The sequence below is a fragment of the Lissotriton vulgaris genome, chromosome 7 (genome assembly GCF_964263255.1).
Source record: "Lissotriton vulgaris chromosome 7, aLisVul1.2, whole genome shotgun sequence".
In the NCBI taxonomy this organism is placed as follows: domain Eukaryota; kingdom Metazoa; phylum Chordata; class Amphibia; order Caudata; family Salamandridae; genus Lissotriton; species Lissotriton vulgaris.
Window position 1 is genome coordinate 839,027,105 of NC_141695.1, and position 22,513 is coordinate 839,049,617.

The 22,513-nt window shown below is 48.4% G+C and overlaps 1 protein-coding gene across 1 annotated transcript in view; it reads right to left on the reverse strand.

Annotated features, from left to right (window-relative positions):
• DCXR (dicarbonyl and L-xylulose reductase) overlaps window positions 1-18,658 on the reverse strand; it is a 290,388-nt gene extending 271,730 nt beyond the window's left edge. Inside the window, exons 1-2 of the mRNA XM_086931191.1 lie at window positions 18,509-18,658; window positions 5,360-5,457 (exon numbers count right to left, since the gene is read on the reverse strand). Coding sequence (XP_086787317.1) covers window positions 5,360-5,457; window positions 18,509-18,560 — 150 coding nt within the window. The 5' untranslated portion in view covers window positions 18,561-18,658. The remainder of the gene's footprint in view (window positions 1-5,359; window positions 5,458-18,508) is intronic.
• Window positions 18,659-22,513: the final 3,855 nt, after the last annotated feature.

Sequence of the window (22,513 nt, forward strand, 5' to 3'; positions counted from 1 at the left end):
GCGTGGGGTCTCTGGGATTTTAGAAAGGTCACCATCATGGATTCCCGGAATGACACGGGCAAAAGCCCTTTGGAGAGGGCTTCCTCGTATGTGGTCATTAGATGGGGCACTAGATGGGGTACTATCTGGGCCGCAAATGTGCTATAGTATTCTAACGGGAGCCCATCCATCCCCGGCGTTTTCTTCCGCGCAAGGGACCCAATGGCGCGCTTAATATCGGAGGATGTGATTTTACTGTCCAATTCTTTCTTGTCCGCTGGGGAGATTGTGGGAAGTGTGTGCCAATGTGTGAGGTGTCGCTGGCGCTGGGGTGCGGTACACGCCGTGTAGTAGGTGCGGAATATATTTAGGATGTCGAGTTGGGAAGTGTGGAGCCGTCCAGTCTTGTCAATCAGTTCTATGATGGGCTGTGAGGTCGTGTCCTGCTTGGCCATCCACGCTAGGAGTGCCCCTGCTCTGTTACCTTCCCTGTGTGTCCGTATAGCGTACATACGGAAGTTATATTTCCGTAGGTCCCGCAGTGTTTACGCATGTGTGAGCTTCACAGCCACAACCTGCTCTAAGGTGGCCCTTTCCTGGTCCGATGCACGGGACAGTCTCGCGAGCGCTGTCTCCGACACATGTAGTGCTTGCTCCAGTGTTTTTCGCACCCCCACCACTTGTTGAATGCAATGTCCGCGTGCGGTGATCTTATATGCATCCCATTCTGTAGCCCTGGAAGAGGCAGAGCCCGCATTATGCTGAAAGTGCTCCAGAATGAAGTCCCCTTGTGTTTGGCGGAAGGCTGGATCTGTGAGGCATTCCTGGGGAGCCTCCATGTGGGGACCGGGGCGGTCTCCAGCAGAGGGTCACCGTGTGTGCGTCATGATCCGAGACTATGCGCCCCAGATAGTCAGTGTGTTGTGTTTTCGGTAGGACGGCTGCGGAGAACAGAAATCGGTCGAGCCTCACTCGAAGGTTATGTGGGATAGAGTAAAAGGAATATAACTTGGCCGTCGGGTTCCGTGCTCTCCAGACATCCGCCAACGCCCAGTGTTCCACCCATCTGTGGAAGTGTTTGGTTTGTTTGTGTGCCGGGGAGTGCAGTGGGGGTGCGACCTGTCTAGGCGTAGATCTAGTACACAGTTATAATCCCCACCCAGGAGCCATGGCACCGTTGTGTGGCGGGCTAGTACTGTAGTCAACTTGTCCCAGTATTATTCCTTGTCTGTATTCGGGGCGTACAAACAGCCGATAAGTATCGGCTGGCCTTCTAACAGGCCACTGACAATTGCATATCTCCTGTCGTTGTCAATCAATCGGGACTGTTCTTTGAATGGTATGCCAGGTCTGATCCAGATTAACGTGCCCCTTGCAAAGGCGGTGTATTTCGTGGCACACACGATACCTCGCCATTTCTTATGAAGGCGGCTCACCTGTCAGGTGCGTCTCCTGTAAGAGGGCCACCTGGGCCTGCTGCCGCTAAATGTAGGCGTATAACGAGTACCTCTTCGTGGCCGTGTGCATACCCCTGACATTTAAAGTCACAACCTTGAGGTCCGTATTTGGTAATCTAGATGTCATGGGTCAGCTATGTGGTTTGTGGACCCCATATGATGACCCCCCCTCCTCCTCTCTGGACTCCCCAGCAGACCCTCCATCGCTCCCCCAGTCCGGGGATGTGTGCCATGGTCCTGTCTTTTTGAGCCCGCCCGCCTCATAGTGCCCAGGAAAGGAATAACAAAGAGGAGTAAACCATAACTCTGGGGAACATTCCCAACTGGGGGGACCTATCGCTCGAGGCAATACATCCAAACAATATTGCATATGAGTTCTTTAGTTCGTTGTTGAGAGTTGGTGGCAGACTGCCCTCCTCATCGCTGCCAGCTCCACGATCAAAGTAGGTTGGCTATGGAAGTGGTCCCTCTGGTATTGTGCAATAAGATTCTTTGGTGTAGATTCAGGGCAGCGTGGCGTGGCGCCGTGATCATCTGGAGGTCTATCAGCGGACCCACCTCGTTCAATAGTCGTCCGGGTCACCGAAGGTGCGCCGGGTGGTCCAGTGTGGGCTGGGCTGTGTCCCCAAGCGGCCTCTATGGTCATAGTACTGTCACATCAACAGATCCACAGTCTGGGGTGTCACTATCGGGGAGTCAGGGACCCCTCACGGGAGGCCGGAGCGTCACTGGCTTCATCTTCCGAGCTAAACAGGTGGGGCTCTCTGTCCACATCCTATCCCTCCTCCATCGGCCCAAGCGCGGACACCGCTTGGATCGCTCTCCTGCGCTCCGCAATGATCTGGGTAAGGTCTGGCTGGGGATCCGCTCCCCGTTGTAGTAGATCGGGCGCTGAGCTGTGTTAGAGTGACTTTGCGGCCTTGTCTCCGTGGCTGTCGCTTAGATTGACTGCTTTGTGTGCCCGGTGACGTCGGACGGCGAGAGACATGAAGCTCCACCCAGGTATACGCTTTTATCGGATTTCTGAAGAAGTGCGTGACTCCGTCGTGGATGATCTTAAGTTTGGCCGGGAACAAGAGGGCGTATTGGATGTTCTTCTGCCGTAGTGTTCGTTTTATCGTCTGGAAGGTGGCCCTTTGTTGCTGCACAGCCCGGGAATAATCAGGAAATAGCATCACTTGTTTATCTTCCACCTGAAGTCGCCCATGTGTTCTGGCCGCCTGGAGAATGGCGTCCCTGTCTCGGAAGTGGAGGAGTTTCAACAGGAACGGTCGCGGGGGCAGGCCCGGTTTAGGTTTGCACGTCGGGACTCGATGCGCTCGTTCAATGGAGAAGTAGGGAGTCAGGTCTGTGGCTGGTGTAAAGGTCCCGATCCAGTCTGGGATGAATTGTATGGGGTCGGCCCCCTCCGCTTCCTCGGGCAGATTCATGATGCAGATGTTGCTCCTTCGAGAGCGCCCCTCCAAATCGTCCGTCTTGTATTCCAGGGACTTGATCCGGGATTGAAGATCTGCAATGTCCTGGTGGTGTTGCTGTACTTGCGGGTTGAGCATCTGCATCGCCTTTTCTCCCTGGGTGACCTTGTCCGATAGCTTTCTATGATCATTGCGGAGAAGGGTGAGATCTGTGGCTAGAGTGTCGAATTTGTTCTCCATCGCCACCCTGGAATGTTCTATGGCTGCGAGTACCTGGTCCAACTTCCTGGACGTGGAATCTACGTTGTCTTGTCCATCACGTATTGTGGTGGGAGTTGGCGTCGGAGGCGGTATCTTCTGGTGGTCCGCGCCCTGTGTGGTTCCTGTTGTTCGGCGGCCCATTGTGGGGGCTAGGGATCTTCCGTGTGGGTCCACGTGCACGATGACTGGCGGGTATGGTCGCTTACAGCGCCGTCTGGGTCGGCGGGCGCATTCTCTGTTGATGCGACACTGTTGGGCACCGACTTGTCTCGCGTCTACGAGGGGGTTCTCCACACCGACTCATCAGTTCTACGGACCTTCGGGGTGTGCACCGTCCTCAGTTGGCCAGCCACCGCCCTCACGTGTCCCCCGACGTGTTCGTGGCCCGTGTGTGGTCAGCGGGTGGGAGATGGCCCAGCACCATGTCGCCGTTTTGGGATAAGCCGCCTCCTCACCTTGGGGCACGATGTGTGTGTGCGCCGCTGGGGACCTCTGGTCTCGCATCCCCCGGATCCGGCAGCGCCCGGGCGCCGTCGCTCTACCCGGCAGCCGCCATCTTGTCAGGCCGCACACGGGGAGCAATGGCGGAACGCCGCGGGCCACTCAGGGACCACGCCCGGGAGCCCCAGGCAGGTCAGGGCTGTCCCGGGTGGTTCCGATCATCGGCGCCGTCTCTACTACCCCTGTATCAGGTGCGGGGACGCCAGAAGGTGCCGTTGACGTGGGCCGGCAGCCGGAGCTCTAGGAAGATCGGTCCGCCATCTTAGGTGGCGGAGCCACGCCCCCGAGTGAATGTGGACTGATGATGAAACAATTGCATTCCTATGCCATCATCTTTAACTTTTCACCAGTTTATGGGGTTCACAGTTTTGTGTAACACGAATGTGGAGCGAGCAACAGTTATTTTCCAACAAACAGGAGATCTCAGCACCCATGCTCGTCTCCTCATACTGTTTCAGTGGTGGTGTTGGTGCTGGGGCATTCAGAGAGAGGAAAGCTCCTGGTGCCCGAGTAACCATTCTCTTGGATCCTGTAACAGAAGGTTCACAATTAGGCTTGAGCCTCTGTTTTTGGCAGAACACCAGGTATTGACAGTCCCCGCAGTTTGGAGATATCTGAAACAGCATTGGGACCGTGTTTTGACCCTCACAGCACCCAGAAGCAGAAGAGACATGGACAGGTGTTTGATTACTTGGTGTTTTTCCTGTTTGTAAACCCAAGAGAGAAAACAGATCGCAGAAGTTTGCTAACTCAGATAAGGTGTAAACACGGGAGCGGTGAAGCAAATGCCAAAAAAAGAATAAATCAATTACTAAGTCTACAATTAAAGTGACTGCTTCAATGCATGGATAGACATTTTCCATTTCAAGTGAGGAAAAGTGCTCTAACTTCAGGGTTGCATCATTCTACAACTTATTTTTTTTTAATAAAGTGCAGCTGCACTTTCAATAGGTGATATGAATTAAGTAGGAGTCCTGCACTCTAGAATACTAACACAACGTTTTTTTGATAGAAAATACATGTGAGCCACAAGCAACACTCTAAAGCAGAGTTCTTAGCTTAAATATGGCATGAAAGCAGTAACGTACCTGAGAGTGTTAACTGTACTGAGAAGCAGCCAAATCCCCAAGCCACATATGTCCATAACACCAAGAAGAAATATAGCTTGCAAACTTGAGTTGATACTACATCTTGCATATTTTGATTCTCAAATGTTTTAAAACATTTGGATACTAAGTCCTGAAACATCTTCCAATGCTTTCCAAAACACCAACGTTTTCCTCAAGTTTTTGATTTTAGCTTTTCTTTTCACATTTCTTCAGTACATTTGAGCTATGATTTACTTCAAGTATTAGACTTTGTTTCAGAAAACTAAAAGGGCCTAGTGTAAGCTTCATCTAGCTTGTATTGTGCTTGCTATTGTTGTACAATCCTTGCAATAGAGAGTAAGGCACCCCTACCACAACGATATCAATAAGTGTGTCCATAGTATGTGTCCAAAGCCAATTAATGAGGATGCAGGTCACTTCTGGATCTTAACCACATCTGGTAACCAGCCTACTGTTCATCAGGGTGGATGCAGGTACTGTCACTAGGAGTGTTCTGAAGGACCGACAGAACTGAGTTGTGTAGTGGAGTCTTGGGGTGTCACTCTCTAGCACATTTGAGGTTACACTAGACAATAATGGGATACCTTGGTTTGCCTTTGTGTTTGAATGCCAGTTTTTGGGGGTGTGCTCTCCTCACCTCGAGAGCCAGGCTGTCCAGGTCCGCCTGAGTCCTGCTGACTGCAATTACTTGAGCCCCTCCATTTTGAAGTGCCTTGACTGTTTCCCGTCCAATCCCTGCAAGATATCACAGAATATCAAAGGAGAATGGGCACTACCCTGCAAACTTATTTCGCCATCTGCAACGTCAACCAAATCTACAACCCTTACATGCAATTCGTATTACCTTTTTCCAATCTTCTGTATGACCCAGGAGCCCCCACACATGATCCTAATCAAAGACCCTCGGGACAACCTGAGAGCTTCTCCTGCACAATACATTTTGGCAGATTATTTCACTCCTAGTTTTGCCCTCTGAAACGCTCTCCCCATGTACCTCCAGCTTAAATCAGCCATCTAAAAGTATCTGGAAGATTTGAAGATCCGCTCACTAGTTGCCTCTGGATAATTAGTCATCTTGTTTTGATTTTGTGCCATCTCCGTCTACCCCCCCCCCGATATTCAATAGTGGATGCAGCCAAAAATGTGTACACTAAAAGAATTCACAGGAACCTCTTCAATACCATATCTGCCTTTATGATCAACAACATGCAAATCCATTATCCATGCAACCTACAAGATCTTGACCAATATTTCATGCAAACCTCATCTACATTCAGTCTTACCCATGATGCAATAACCCTCACAATCCATGTGACTCTTACCCAAAACCTGTCTGCCACAATACACTTGAACCTCTACCACACCACAAGTGATTACCATCCACCATGCACATTAGCTTCCCCTTAAAAACAAATTGACCCTCATTCCCCAATCAAGGTAGGATTGCAGCTAGTTCAGTATTTCAATGGTATAACATTTGCAAAATTAGCAAAACATATAACTGTGCCATTAAAACAAAAATGGGAATTACTTGAGAGCAGTCTAAAAAAAACCTTCCTACAGAATATGAACGCAACAAGAGGTGGGAATTCAGTGCTAAACTACCAAAAATGGGGGTTTGGCATTGATTATTTTATGTACTGCCACCTGGCCCATACAGAGTCTCAAAAGATGAACCAACGGATTGCACTGATGCCAGCCTAGTGTCACTCCTCGCATGTGACACTAACACGAACTGGTTTATTCCTGCAGAGTAGTGGTTTAGTCATCCATACTTTTTTGGGTGTTTATATAACCGATTTCGTTTTGGTAGGACTTACGTCAGCGCTGAAATGTACTTGAACCAACACATTTGCCAAACACGGCGTGTTTCTGCAGAAAAGAAATGTTCATCAGCTGCCCTTTCTGACAGTGATAAAGATGCGGACAATAGTCATCACTCACTCACCATTCACAGGATCTGCAGATGAAAAATGTATTATCCCTACATCCCTCAAGCCAGTCATTACGTTTGATGTAAGCTCACCTCAGACATGAGGAAGAAAAGGAAGTAAAAAGGTAGAAATCCACCCACCCAATGGGTATTATATATAAGCCTAAGCTTCCCACAGAACTTCCTGTTTTTTCATCTCTCTCGTGGCAAAGACTAGGATTGGCAGTATGGATTCTCCCTATTGTTAAGAGTGCAGGAAAAGTGTATGTGGCACCTGTTTATGCGCACCAAAATATAGTAAGTCATTCTCTGACCAGTATACAGGCACTGAGTCCAACAGTAGGAAGGACTCACATGCAATCAAATCCTGCCCCTTTGTCTCAGTGTGTATGCTTAAAGCTGGATCAGGCATGCATACTGGGCAGTAAGTTTCTGGCATGCACATGCTCCTAGGTGAACAGGCATTTTCTCAGATTTAAATTGATGGGTCCCAGAAGAGTTGGTTACATTGTTGCTGGACGCTTATAAGCTGGTGCCAGTCAAAGACCTGCTTTCTTTTGGTGGAGTGTAGAAATACACCAAGATTAGGCATTTTATTGAGGATCTCTACCTCCAGGTCATCATCACCGTCTAAAAAAGTTACGTATTAGGCAGGAGTCAGTTCAAGAGAATTTGTATTTAGCAATTAGGAGCATTGTATCATAGATGGTGGCTAATATACAGTCGACCACAAATCCTCAAGAATTCCAGGATATCTCTACCTCTGGCTCCGATTCTGATGGAAATGAGATGGATGTTCCCACTCCCGGCCAAAGGAGAAAGTATATAGACAAAGAACGTCTACCTGAAATATTATCAAGAATGCAGCAAAATATAGGGATTCTAGTGTAAAAACTTCAGATGGCCACATCAGAACATGTTGTGGGGCAATTCTGGAGTGTAATTCTCCTGACCTACCCAATCATTAACATATTATGGATGTCATAAGGGCAGAATGGAAGGACCCAGATACAAAGGCTACAATGTTCCCAGGATCATGTCCAGGTTGTACCTACTAGAAGACATGGATAAAAACATTACTGATTCTGTGGCTATAGATTCATTGCTCACGGTATTGTGTGACCCACTTTCATTGCTAAGTAAAGTATTTTTAAGGACCAGATTGATGAGAAGATAGATTCTGCTATTAAGAAGAGTTAGTGCGGGGGCGCTAGAGGGCGCCGAGCAAGATGGCCGCACGTATGTGAGGCTCTGCCGGGACCGTCTATAATTTGCAATAAAATCCTGCATATTCCGCTGCCTTCTTCCCCCGACTCGACGGCAAAGCACACCTACAACACCTGGGGCACGATTGGTGAGCTCTTTCTCGGCTGGAAGGACTGCGCGGCTGAGATATCGGTCTAACCGTCGGCTGGCGGTTGGACGTCCGGAGATTCGCGGGCTGGTGGCGCTGCCTGCTCACCGGCTGGGTCCTTACGATCTGCTCCTGTTTTCCTGCCTAATCGTCTGACCCTGAGCGGCCTTGAGCCTGGGTGCGGAATCGACAGCTGCTTGACGGCGACCTGGTGCCGGGAGCTAGAAAGGTGGAGTCCTTGCCCAGTGGGCGGCGGTGAGTGGGGAGCTAACCTACGCGAGGTCGGGGCTGCGGAGGTGGCGCTAGGCTTCGCGGGGTCCTTCCGCACGCTGCGCTCGGCTGGGTAGCGAGGAGGAGGCGTGACACAGCGGCTGCTGGCTGGATGTGCACACCGTATTGGCGACTTTTGAAGGCTTCTCCCACTGCAGCCCTATTGCTCTTGGTACCTTGCTGGACCAGCGGCGACAGTTCGAGTGGGCCTACTACCACGTGGGCGATAGCCCCTACACCCGGAGGGCCATTATTGCTGCATCATGGGCAGACCGGAACGTAACCAGCCCAAGATCAACTTCGAGGCGAAGAAAACGGCGACCTCCTCATCGCAATCGTCGCCGGACAATGGGGCCGCGGGGGCCGTTGGTGGTGCACCGAGCCTGGAAAACACTTTGGTTGCAATGCAGAAAACACTGCAATCCATAGAATGTACCATGGAGGCGGTCAACCACAGGCTCGACCATTTGGCAACGCAGTTCGACCGACAAAATGAGCGGATGGGCGAGGTGGAGCAGAGGGTGTCGGCGACGGAGGACGGTCTGGCCACTATGACCACTAAGGTGTTCAACATGGAGAGGGTGCTGGCGGTCATCCAGGCTAAAAACGAGGACTTGGAAGGGAGGTCCAGGCGCAATAACATCCGCGTCACGGGCCTTCCGGAGTCCATAAATGTGGGCCGCATGGAAGACTTCATGGAGAGAATGCTGGTGGACATTTTTGGCGCGGAGAAATTCTCGAAGGTTTTCATAGTGGAGCGAGCACACAGATCTTTGGCTAAGCGGCCTGCGCCTGGCGCCAACCCACGTCCTATTATCGCTCGACTCCTCAACTACAGGGACCGGGACCTTATACTACGCCTGGCCAGGGAGAGGGGCACCATTGACTACCAGGGCAGCCGACTGGAGTTCTTCCCAGACTTTACTATGGCGGTACAAACCGCGCGCAAAGAATTCGCTCCAGTGAAACAACTACTGAGGGACGAGAACATTCCATACGCCATGTTGTATCCAGCGCGCCTTCGGATAGGGCTTCCATCGGATAACAGAATTTTTGCTACCCCCAAGGCGGCCATGGACTATGCGAAGAAACAAAAGAAACGCAAGAGGGACGCTAATGTGCAGCAGGGAGGGGAGGAGGACATCATGGAGGATGTCGAATAGCTGTGTGTTGGCCGAGGAGGTCTGCTATGCCGTTTGGATGCATCTTGGTACAATGCTCCTTACGGTTTTGAACGTCCCTGCCTTTATGTCTGTTCTGGATGGGCGGGGGGGCCACTTGTGTTATACTGCTACAAACTACTGCTGAGACGTTGGGCTCTGCTCTTATAGTCGACTGTTTTCACATACATTGTATTGCATTGTGTTGGGGCTTAGCGTGGGGCATTGCAGTCCTTTTGTGGGCCCCTCGAGGGATTGATCGTAGATATGGGACGAAGTTCTGTCTGCTTCCATATAGTGTTGCTGGGAGGGACAGTTGCATGACTGGTGCCACTGGGTGGACATATTTGGCAGGAATGATAGATGCTTTGATGTTCGGGGGAGGGGGGCCGGAATGTCGTTCATCGCTTGAACGGTCCGCTCTCTCGTCAGATTTCTGGCGGGAGAAGTGCGCCGCTACGTCCCTGAGAATGGGAGATCCCCACACAGTTTTGAACTCACAGTTGGGGTTGTTGGGGGACAGGGGAGGGGGTCGGCTTTGGCAGGTTGGGGACGCTGAAGTGGGAGGCGGGGGAATGGGGGGGGGATGTTTTTATCCTGGAATCGGTCACGGTGTTGCGTTCAGAGTGCTGGGAGGTATGTGTGGGATAGGCCATGGTGGGTGGTGGACTGGGCCTGGTATCTTTTGAGGGGGTATGCTGTTCTTACTACACTGTTGAGATCTGTACGAGGTGCTTGCTTTACTTCTGAGGGGTGGACTGTTATCTTTAGGAATATGTTATTGCGGTGGCTAAATGGCTGGGGGGGGTAAAATTGTTTGTGTTACATGGAATGTCAGGGGGTTGAATCGCCCTCAAAAATCTAGACAGGTGTTGGCGTTTCTAAACAGACATGGAGCTCATGTCGCGTTTTTGCAGGAGACGCATCTGTGGGGCACGGCGGCAGAAACTGTGGGTAAGAAATGGGCGGGAGTTCGACTAGCATCCAGTTACTCCTCGTATGCACGCGGGGTAATGATCCTGGTTAAAAAATCTGTGCCTTTTCTTGTGAAACATGAAGAAGTGGATAAAGATGGGCGCTATATAATTGTGCATGGTACCTTATGCGGCTCACCAGTTACGCTCGTAAATGTGTATGGACCTAATGTTGATGACCCCGATTTCTATGTTGCGCTCTGGAATAAGTTACACATATTGCCTCAATCGGCTGTGATTTGTGGGGGGGATTTCAATGTGATTTTGGATGGGGAGCTGGACAGGAAGCAAGACAGACCATGGGTGAGAAAGAGGGCGACTGCTGAGATTCAGGGGGGTATGCATGAATTGGGACTGGTTGACGTGTGGCGTATGAGACACCCTGGAAGAAAAGAGGGTACTTGCTATACTTCTGCCCATGACACTTGGTCGCGTTTGGATTATTGGCTGGTGACTCGGGATGTGAGTGGGTGGGTGCTGGATGTTGCTCATCTGCCGCGTACGCTGTCTGATCACGCACCGGTACACATGCTACTGCAAATGCCTATGTGCACGCCTGCTCCGTTCACCTGGCGATTATCGCCGGGTACTCTGACTGATCTGGTGCTCCGTGAGAGGCTCAGGACGATTGTCGCGGAGTTCTTTGAAAAGAATGTTGGCTCGGTTGACAATGCATGTACGGTGTGGGAGGCCTTCAAGGTGACTATTCGAGGGGCGTGTATAGGCCTGCACTCTGGTGTCCTTACGTCTCTGCGTGACTCCATGTCCCGGTTGGAAAGGGAGTTGACGGGATTGGAAAGGCGCTTGGAGGAAAGTCCTGGGGATACCCTTCTGGCCGATATACGGTCAAAAGTAACTGAATATAACGAGCTGGCTGATCAAGAGGTGAAGTTCTTGTCTAAGCACACCAGGGCGCGCTACTATGGTGAGGGGGGCAGACCGGGTAGGGGGCTGGCGGACCGCATAAGGCAGCCGTGGGCCAAGCATTGCTCTGTTCAGGAGATTGTGGAAGATGGGGTGGTCGTCACTGATACTCCTGGCATCTTAAACTGCTTTACCAGATACTATGGAGACATGTATGGGTATACTGAGACGGCGTCGGAGGCAGAAATCGCTGACTACTTTGCTGATATAGCTTTGGTATGGCTCTCGAGGGGGCAGCAGGAATTCTTGATGCACCACATCACCGAGGAGGAGTTGCGGGAGGCAATTGCGGCTCTCCCTAACGGGAAGGCTGCTGGCACAGACGGCTTACCGGCTGAATTCTACAAAGAATACGTTGATATTCTTCTCCCGCATTTAGCGATGGTACTTGAGGAATCTGGATAGGGGCCGGTTCCCGACCACAATGAGGGAGGCCTTGCTGGTTGCGTTACCGAAACCTGGGAAACCTCCGGACCGATGTGAGTCCTATCGCCCCCTCTCGCTCATGAATACCGACGTTAAAATTATAGCTAAGGTGCTGGCCACCCGGCTGCGGCTGCTGCTCCCGGTGATGGTGTTACCGGACCAGTCGGGGTTCATACCGCTTCGATCAACCACCCACAACCTCAGGGCCCTTTTCGCTGTGTTGCATCTCCTCAAACCAGACCTGGCTGCCGTGGCGGTGTTGTTAGATGCTGCTAAGGCATTTGACTCGGTGGCATGGCGGTATATGACAGCTATCTTACATCGTATGGGTGTTCCCTTCTTTTTTACATCGCTGGTAACTCTTCTCTATACCGACCCTATGGCACGGGTGCGGGTTAACGGCCATGTCTCAAACTCGTTCCCAGTGAGGAGGGGTACTCGACAGGGCTTCCCTCTCTCCCCTCTACTGTTTGCTCTGGTAATGGAGCCATTGGCTTGTGTCTTGAGGCAGAGGTATGCCGCTGCGGCCTTGAAGTTCCCCCTTCGCTCGCTAGCTGTATCTATGTATGCTGACGACATGGTACTTTATGTACGTGAGCCCGCCTTCCATCTAGAGCCTGTCCTTCGGGAATTCATTCGGTTTGGGCGCCATTCTGGATTGACTATTAACTGGGATAAATCTGTCTTGCTGCCCCTCACGGATATAACTGTGCTTTTCCCCCTGGAATTCCCTCTGGAATGGGCCGAAGATTCGGTACGGTATCTTGGGATCCAGGTCCACCGGGATAGTCAGGAGGTTATCAGAGCCAACTATGGGGTGGCTATTTCCAAGCTGGAGGACCAAGTGGCCCGCTGGATCAAGCTTCCTCTCACCCTGGCGGATCGTGTGTCTTTAATCAAAATGGTTGTCCTCCCGAAATTTCTGTATCTTTTTGTTAACATTCCAATTCGACTGACTTCTCACTTCTTTGCACAATTGCGCTCTTTGCTGATCTCCCTGGTCTGGGCGGGTAAGAAGCCTAGGGTGACGTGGGAGGTGCTTACTAAGCCTTATGCTCTTGGCGGTTACGCTGTGCCGGATATGAAGTTGTACTACCTCTGTGCACAGGCGCATTTTGCCGCTTATTGGATATCTGCCCCCCAGTATACCCCCCATGTGGCGCTTGAGGCCAGTGCCGTCTTGCCATTTCCGTTGAGAGCCATGATGGGTAATACACACTCTGTGTTCGAGAAAGGGGAGGTGGATACAGTCCGGTCCACGGCGACAGCCTGGCATGAACTTGGCAGGAGAGCTGGCAGGTTGCCGCTCTATGCTCCCGCTATGCCGTTGTTGTACCATTCCGATATTTCGGTGTCGAGTGAAATTGGTGGTCTACAGGTTCTCCAGGGAGCTGGACTCCACACTATGGGGACTCTCTTCCCGGGGGCAAAGTTCCTTCCACTACAAACAATGACGGACCAATCCACCAATGCGGTCATGGCTACTTTCCTTTACGTTAGGCTCCGTGCGGCCGTACGCTGCTTGTACCCTACCTTCCCAGAAGAACCCCCGACACTGAACGCTTTGCAGCTACTCTACACCACGACGGACAGGGTCAAGTTGCTCTCCAGATTGTACCGAGCTGCTCAGGAAGACGAAGGGGGAGGGGCGCTGCTAGCCAGGGCCAGATGGGATAGAGACTTACCTGAGCCTCTGTCGGACGAGGAGTGGACCGAATCTTGCTCCATGACCGGGGGTTATGTGGCCAACGGCAATTTTCGCTTGCTTCATTTTAAATTTCTACATCAGTGGTATTACACTCCCAAACAATTGGTTCGGTACGGCCTTAGGGATACTGCGAGATGTGTTCGGTGCGGAGCAGACGATGCGGATTTTGTGCATTTAGCGTGGGGTTGTCCTAAGGTGTATGAGTTTTGGCTGGCTGTGACGGACGCCCTCACTAAGATGGCGGCCACGGAGGTGCCGATGGATATACGTCTGTGTTTACTAGGGATTGCGTCAGGAGTACCGAGTAAGGAGCGGAAATTGATTGTGCTGGCATTGCAGCTTGCTAAGCGGAGAGTGGCTGTGGGGTGGGGTGGTAGGAGGGCGCCTGATGTGCAGTTGTGGTTGAAGGACATGGCCTATTGTAGGGATCAGTTGACATGTTATGCGGAAGCTCTGCCGGAGACGTCACGGCCACGGGATATTTGGACCTCGTACACTACCTACATGCTTGGGTTGGAAGATACTGATAGTTCTGACGATGGGGATGGGGGACGCTTGCCTGTTGACGGTGTGCCTGAGGGTTAGTCTGAGTGATTGATTGATTGGTGAATGTCGCAGTGGGATGTCTTGGGTTGCTGTGAATGTAGCTCCTGGAGGGTGGTCTGGGTTTTGACTTTTCATGGTCCTGCGCAACGATTAGTGGCATGTGTTGCCTTGTGACTTTGAGATGATACCACATATCTGCTTGCTGGCAGACCCTTGCGTACCTTTTGCACTATTTTTTATCTTCTGCACTACTACTAAGCACTTTCCTATGACCTGAGACCGGGATTGTTGGGTTGGGGGTGGGGGGGTTTGTTACTGTTCTAGAAAAACAATGCAAAATAAGACCTATAGGTGTTAAGCGGGGAACACTTGTGGAGGCTGATTCCTATCTGGACTGTGGACACTTCTTGCCCTCTACAGACTTGGCTTGTCCCTGCCTGTTATCCTCAATGTATGCTTGCAGATCCACACTGTTGAAATATTGGCAGCCGGCTCTATACAGGGTTGTAGGCATATTGCTGTGTATGTGAGCGTATTTCCAATAAAGGTCTTGCAAAAAAAAAAAAAAAAAAAAAAAAAAAAAAAAGAAGAGTTAGTGCACATTTTCAAATGAAAGCGAGAATCTTTGGCGTCTACTGAACACAATTTCAAATTTCTGAAGATAAGGAGTTATTTAAAGTAGTTCAGGAAGGAGATTGATGTTTGGTCTGTTGGAGGTGATTGAGAAACAAGAGGAATTCCTTTCAGACATTTCGTTCAATGTAGTACATGCATCTGCATTGACTGAAGGGGCTAATATTGAGGCAAAACTGAATCTGTTCTCGAAGGAAAAGCATACTGACTCCTCACAAACATCTGCAGCACTGCATATGCCTTTGACGGCAGTGTTGCTGCTACGATCAGAATTGGAGGAGAAGCTGCATCCACTTTTTAAGGTGAAGAAGAACTCTTCCTCTTTTAGACAATCAGCAAGATCCTCAACTTCAACATCACTATCATCATGGAAAGCCATCAAAAAGGATCTCAGCAGCAACCATCTGGATATTTCGGAAAGCACAAATAGAGTTACAAAAATCACTCTGATCAAAATTTTAAAGTTTCTTCACTTGTCAAAAAACAATTATTATGACTATACAAGGAGGTGTCTCTTCCCACTGGGGTAGATTAAAGCAGGTCAATACAGAATAGGAAAAGTCTTCTTAATATGCATAGGTATTGAAAATATTCAGGAAAGATACCACTTCGATTTTTTATCAATTCCTACAGAGACTGGGCCCATAATTACTTCTTGTCCCACAAATCCAGTCAAGAAACAAGCAATGATACTGTCTGTTCATACATTGCAGTTGAAGTAGGCAATTGTTCCAGTGCCCAAGAAAGAGAGGGGGAAGAGGATGCTATTCAATAATGTTTCTGATTTCCAAGCCTTCAGGAGAATTGAGATCAATTCTAGACTTCTGGAAAGGGAACAAGTCGATTAAGAAGATATATTTTCAAGACTGAGTCTCTACAAGCCATAATTCTCTTTATTCCGGAGGAGGCTTAAAAAGATTTTATCTTTGGAGCGACATTTCCTATTTCAGGCGTTACTCTTGGGCATAAAGTACGAGCCAAAAGTTTTTCACCAACATTGAGTCCCTACTGGTTGCCCTACCTACTACATCTCAAGGGTCGGAACATATATTCATATCAGGACAATTGGCTGCTCTATGCCTAGACAACGCACAAAACACTGCTGGGATGGAAAAGTTTTCGGGATTGTCTTCAGAAACGTGGTCTGTTGATCAATCTTAAAAAATGCGCAAAACAGAACCGATGCAGGACAGGACATTTATCACAGCTCATTTTAGAACAGACCTAGGAATGGTCACTCTTACAGTAGAAAGAGAGAAGAGACTAAGACTGACAACCCTACAATTTTACTGGAACATCTCAAACTGTGCATGTCTGTGGTTGGAAAACAAGGACAAAGTCCTCCTGCATGTTCCTTGTTACCTTGGTTTTAGAATACCGTAAGCCCTCATTCATCACTCTAGAGGTTAATTCATATCACCTTCTAAATCAAAGCTGCTCTCCAATGGCAGCTGAAACCCATTTCGCAGGACAGAGCAAGTGTCGAACGGGAGGGAGTTATGTGCAGTTCATTATGTATGACTACATTTCGCGGATCAAAATATTCATCAAGACCAGACAGTGAGAACAGACAATATGGTGGCTATGTTGTATAAAAAACAGACAAGAAGGGAACAAGTTAATGGCTTTAAATTTGACTGCAAAGAAGATTGGTTCTAAGGCAGAGCATTATCTTCTATCTTTGAAAGCATAATTAATTGACTGCTCCTAAAGATTCAGCAAGAAGAAGCAGAGGTGTCAGCATTGATATCCATTTGCAGGTCATGGCTCTCGCTGGTGAAATCTATGGCCCTGGGTCCTCACTGAAAAATGTCCTCTTCAAGCACCTGGGTGTTGTCCTGTTTTTCAGCTGCCATTGTCAATCTGGAAATTGAGAGGATATGTAAGGCTATTCATGCACATTTAGCAGAATTGATTTAGAGGCCTCAATATTCTTCTAATTTGAATCCTATTCAAAGCGTTAGATTTTAAAAACACCAGTGCTTGAAATTCTTCTCTCTCCCCAGTGAATGTGGTATTTACTGAGTTAGAAAAGAGCAGTTTTTGTTCCATAAAAATAAGTTCTGATTTTCTAAGAAAAACAGGATAATTTGTGATGCTGGTCTTAATAGACAAGGAAACAAGGCATCTAATATTTGTATTAGCAGATGGATTTCCTCTGCTATACTTCTAGCGTAATCTTTATCTAACATACCTGTTCAGGATGGAATTCAGGGGAGCTCAAGAAGGAGTATTTCTGCATCATGAGCAGAGAATCAGTGGGTCTTCTTAAATGAGATTTGTACGGCTGCTATTTGGTTCTCTGAATACACCTTTGATAAACACTACAAAATTGAGGATGTTGGTTTTGTGAAAGACCTTTTGTTCACAAAGGACCACATTTAGTCCTAGAAAATGACGGTGTTAAGAATTAAACGCTTCTGCTTGGTGAGCATTAACCCTTGCTTATGTTCGTCTCTTCTCGGTCTCATGAAAGTCAGTAACTTTTTTATGTCGCAAAGGCTCCCTGTTCTTTCTCGTGTGTGGTGACTTCCCCTCCAAAGTAATGATTTTGACGACTAGGGGTAAGGATATTGAAAACTACTGGTAAGTAATTAGGGCCCTAACCTACATCTTTATAAGTACAAACAGGTTAAATTTTAAAAGGATCAATGATTTAACCAAAATGTGAATCAATTTAATGAAGGATATTGTGACTAAATGGCTGGTCTTTAAAAGTGCAACAATAATTATTAGATGATAGTCCTTGAAAACTCAACTATAAAATAAAAATGCCCTGAAAACTGAGGTGTTCCCCGTTTCCAGAAATACAAGTGCCTGCAAAAAATGCCCCATGTCACGTGAGAGTAGTTCATATTGTCGTCTCTTTTTCCCTTACGTTCTTTGTACTTTATATTTCCATTATAAACACTCAACTACATATTCCTGAATGCAAACAAGAAAAAAAATGAAGTAGATATAAAGAAGGGGTGAGAACTTCAGGGCCTAGGTCTCTTGTAGGGCAGTATTTTTTGGCAGCGCGGCACTAACCCTATGAGTGGGTCACTACTAAGCCCACAAAACAACTATATACCAGTGTAAACAAGGTAATGCAATCCCTTCAATAATTATTTCACTTACTACAGTAATTACTGCGTTGACTACCCTATAGTTTCTTCACACTAAGAAAAAATGATGACCGCAACATTGCACACATTTTCCATTTGCAATAAAGTGTCACACGTGAAGCGCTTCACATGTGTCACTTTATTAAGGTGCGAGTATTGTATTGTGCCAGTGTTTGACGTTTGCACGCGCGTGCAAACGTCAAACACTGGCCCAATACAATACTCGCACCTTAATCCTAAATCATCATGTTAAAGCCATTCCTGGTTTTTAAACAAACGATTAAGCATTTGGCAGAAATTGTTTTACATTGCAAATGTATGCTCAAAAGCTACAGTATGTTTACTGCTGACGGCTAAACGATCTAACTTGCCGTGGGACACATTCATCATGGGGCCAGCCCAGACAGTTGACAGCTATTAATAATTAACATCCTGCAGTGACGATCACAAGCCACGGCGACCCTATACTCTCAGGCCCGCCAGGCACCTCCCAGCCTAATCAAGGTACCCTCACTTCTAAAGAAATATGACCGGAAACATGTAACAGTACAATACCATGATTTTCGGTAGGTAGTCACGTGACCACATTTTAGTATCACGTGCTTATGTTCTTACTGAATCCTGTAACGTAAAACTCAACCATCCACGTGACTGTGACCCAAGCACAACACCCAGCAATTCATACGTCTCTCCAGTCCTCACCCCCACCCAAAAATGAGTTCCTGTGTTCGAAGGTGGCGCCCCGCCCAACCTTTTCCAGCCCCCGTCACCAAGGCTCTGCGGCCGCTGAAGTTGATCTCCATGGGCGCGTCGCGCGCGTCGCAGTCCTGTATCCCAGAGCAGAGGACTGGCGCGCAAGGAAAGCGGCTGCAAACTTATTGAAATGGTCTGAGGCGGAGCTACACGAAAGGGTGGGGCTACGAGCACGAGACAGAGGTGGGCTCAGTAGATAGTAAAGGTCAGGAACTGGCCGTCAGCGGTGCGCCTCTTAATTTATTTTATTTATTTATTTTATTTATGCGATTTTATATAGCGCGAACTTTACCCGAAGGTGTCAGAGCGCTTTACATAAGAACCAGTTGAAAAACATAAGGATTTAGGATTACATGCGTTACAAAGAGGAAACAAACACAAAAAATTGCAAATGTACAAATGTAAAGTCACACAAGGAGGAGATACAAAGGAATATACTCTTAAGAGTCACATAGGAATGGTAGATAGCAGGGGCGCAACTAGATCTTAATTTCGGGGGGGGGGGGCTAACATGGCAGATGAAGGGGCGTGGCTAATGTAAATCAATGGGGCGGAGCTAAAATGGCAGATAATCAGGATCGGTTAATGCTCAGGTCAAGCTGAGAAAAAAATGTGGTGAATTCTGCATTTGAAACTGGACAACAATTAAAGCACACATTTTTGTTAGCTTGATGCATTGCCCCCCAAAACCCATACTCACCCTGAATCTTAAAATTACCCCTGGCACACCAAAACACATACCCACGCTGAACCCTAAAATTAACCCCCTCACACCCAAAACCCATACCCGCCCTGAAATCTATAATTACCCCTGGCACCCCAAAACCCATACCCATCCTATCCCTAAAATTATCCCTCCCCGGCACCCCAAAACCCATACCCACCCCACACCCTAAAATTACCCCCTGGCACCCCAAAACCCAATACCCCCTGAACCCTAAAATCACCCCCCTGGAGCCCCAAAACCCATACCCGCCCGGAACCTTAAATTACCCCTGGCACCCCAGAAACCATACCCATGCTGAACCATAAATTCCCCCTTGCCCCCCAAAACCCAAACCCACCCTGAACCTTAAAATTACCCCAGGCACCCCAAAACCCATAGCCATACCCATGCTGAACCATAAATTCCCATCTGGCACCCCATAACCAATACCCACCATGAACCCTAAAATAGCCCCCTGACATCCCAAACCCACACCTGCCCTAAACCCTAAAATTACCCCTGGCACTATAAAACACATACCCACGCTGAACCCTAAAATTAATCCCATGGCACCCCAAAACCCACACCTACCGTGTACCTTAAAATTACCCCTGGCACCCCAAACCCCATACCCATGCTAAACCATAAATTCCCCCCCGGCACCCCATAACCCATACCCACCCTGAACCATAAATTCCCCGCTGGCACCCCATAACCCATACCCACCCTGAACCCTAAAATTGCCCCCTGACACCCCAAAACCCACACCTGCCCTGAAACCTAAAATTACCCCTGGCACACCAAAACACATACCCATGCTGAACCCTAAAATGTCCCCTGGCACCCCATACCCACCCTGAACCCTAAAATAGCCCCCTGACATCCGAAAACCCACACCTGCCCTAAACCCTAAAATTACCCCTGGCACCCCAAAACCCATACCCATGCTGAACCATAAATTCCCCTGGCACCCCATAACCCATACCCACCCTGAACCATTAATTCCCCCCGGCACCCCATCACCCAGACCCACCCTGAACCCTAAAATTGCCCCCTGACACCCCAAAACCCACACCTGCCCTGAACCCTAAAATTAACCCTGGCACACCAAAACACATACCCACGCTGAATCCTAAAATGTCCCCTGGCACCCCAAAACCCATGCCTACCCTGAACCCTAAAATTGCCCCCTGGAATCCCAAAACCCATACCTGCTCAGAACCCTAAAATTACCCCCTGGCACCCCAATCCGTAACCCACCCTGAACCATAAAATTAATCACTGGCACCCTAAAACCCACACCCACCCTGAACTCTAAAATTTCCCACTAGCACCCAAAAAAAAAATAAACACTACAAACTTACACTACATTTGCATATTTGGAGGGGACTGTCCTCTTTGACGTTTCTATGTATGTAAGTCAAGAACAACATTCACAGTAACCTAGATATGCAGGCAGTAGGTAATGCTGTGCTGAAAAATGCATTAAAGTTACTGGAACTTACACAAAAAAACTGCTGCCTGCTCTTCTGATACTATACTGTGGAGTCTGGCTGATCAGCAGCACTGTGTCCTGGCATCCAGCCCCTCCCGAAGGTCTCACTGTGTAGATCAATGTGGGTCAAATGCACAGACAGCAGGGGGAAAGGGATGGCCAGTGCAGGTGAAGCTTTTCCTTTGTAAATTAATTCCTGCTGGCGCCATAGCCCAGGGTTTGCGGTCTGTGCACTTGTATGGAATACACATCTATACAAGTGCACAGACAGCACACCCTGTGCTAAGATGCCAGCAGAAATTCCTTTACAAAGGAAAAGCATCACCTTAACTGGCCATGCCTTCCCCCTGCTGTGCACATCTTCACACCCCATGCTCACAACCCATCAAGTGCTTAGGTGAAATCCCTGCCTTCAGGCAAGGATTTCACCTCTGCGCCACTCTGAAGGAAACACAAGTGGTCAGGGCAGGGGGGTCGGTTCACTCGCTGAAACTTTTCAGAGGCTCGCTGTCTGGCTCGGGCTGCTGGGCCTCTCAGAAATCTTTAAAACAATCACATTCTCGGATCGGATGTGCAGCCTTCCTGCACCATTTCAGTGCGTGTCATCTTAGCCCGGGCAGAGGAGGCGACGGGGGGGGCTGAAGCCCGGTGAGCCCAATGGGTGTTGCGCGCCTGGTAGATAGTACAAAGGTCTACTGCATATGCTAGTGATTAGAGTTCTCTATATACATAGGGAAGGGATACACATGGATATACTCTAAGAGTCACATAGGAATGGTAGAGAGCACAGCGGACTACTGCATATACTAGTGATTACACACATGGATATACTCTAAGAGTCACATAGGAATGGTAGAGAGCACAGCGGGCTACTGCATATTCTAGTGATTAGAGTTATCTCTATATACATGGGAAGGGGATATGACTGGATATACTCTAAGAGTCACATAGGAATGGTAGATAGTACAAAGGTCTGCTACATAAACTAGTGATTAGAGTTCTCTATATACATAGGGAAGGGATACACATCAATATACTCTAAGTCACATAGGAATGGTGGAGAGCACAACAGTCTACAGCATATACTAGTGACTAGAGTTATCTCTATATACATAGGGAAGGGATACACATGGATATACTCTAAGAGTCACATAGGAATGGTAGAGAGCACAGCGGACTACTGCATATACTAGTGGTTAGAGTTCTCTATATACATAGGGAAGGGATACACATGGATATACTCTAAGAGTCACATAGGAATGGTAGAGAGCACAGCGGACTACTGCATATACTAGTGGTTAGAGTTCTCTATATACATAGGGAAGGGATACACATGGATATACTCTAAGAGTCACATAGGAATGGTAGAGAGCACAGCGGACTACTGCATATACTAGTGATTAGAGTTATCTCTATATACATAGGAAGGGATATGACTAGATATACTCTAAGAGTCACATAGGAATGGTAGAGAGCACAGCGGGCTACTGCATATACTAGTGATTAGAGTTATCTCTATAAACATAGGAAGGGATATGACTAGATATACTCTAAGAGTCACATAGGAATGGTAGAGAGCACAGCGGACTACTGCATATACTAGTGGTTAGAGTTATCTCTATATACATAGGGAAGGGATACACATGGATATACTCTAAGAGTCACATAGGAATGGTAGAGAGCACAGCGGACTACTGCATATATTAGTGTCAGTCAGTCAAAATACACTTTATTCGATTTTTGTTAAAATCATAAAAGGCAAAGGTAATACATACATTTAAAATATTTTGAAAGCACCCACA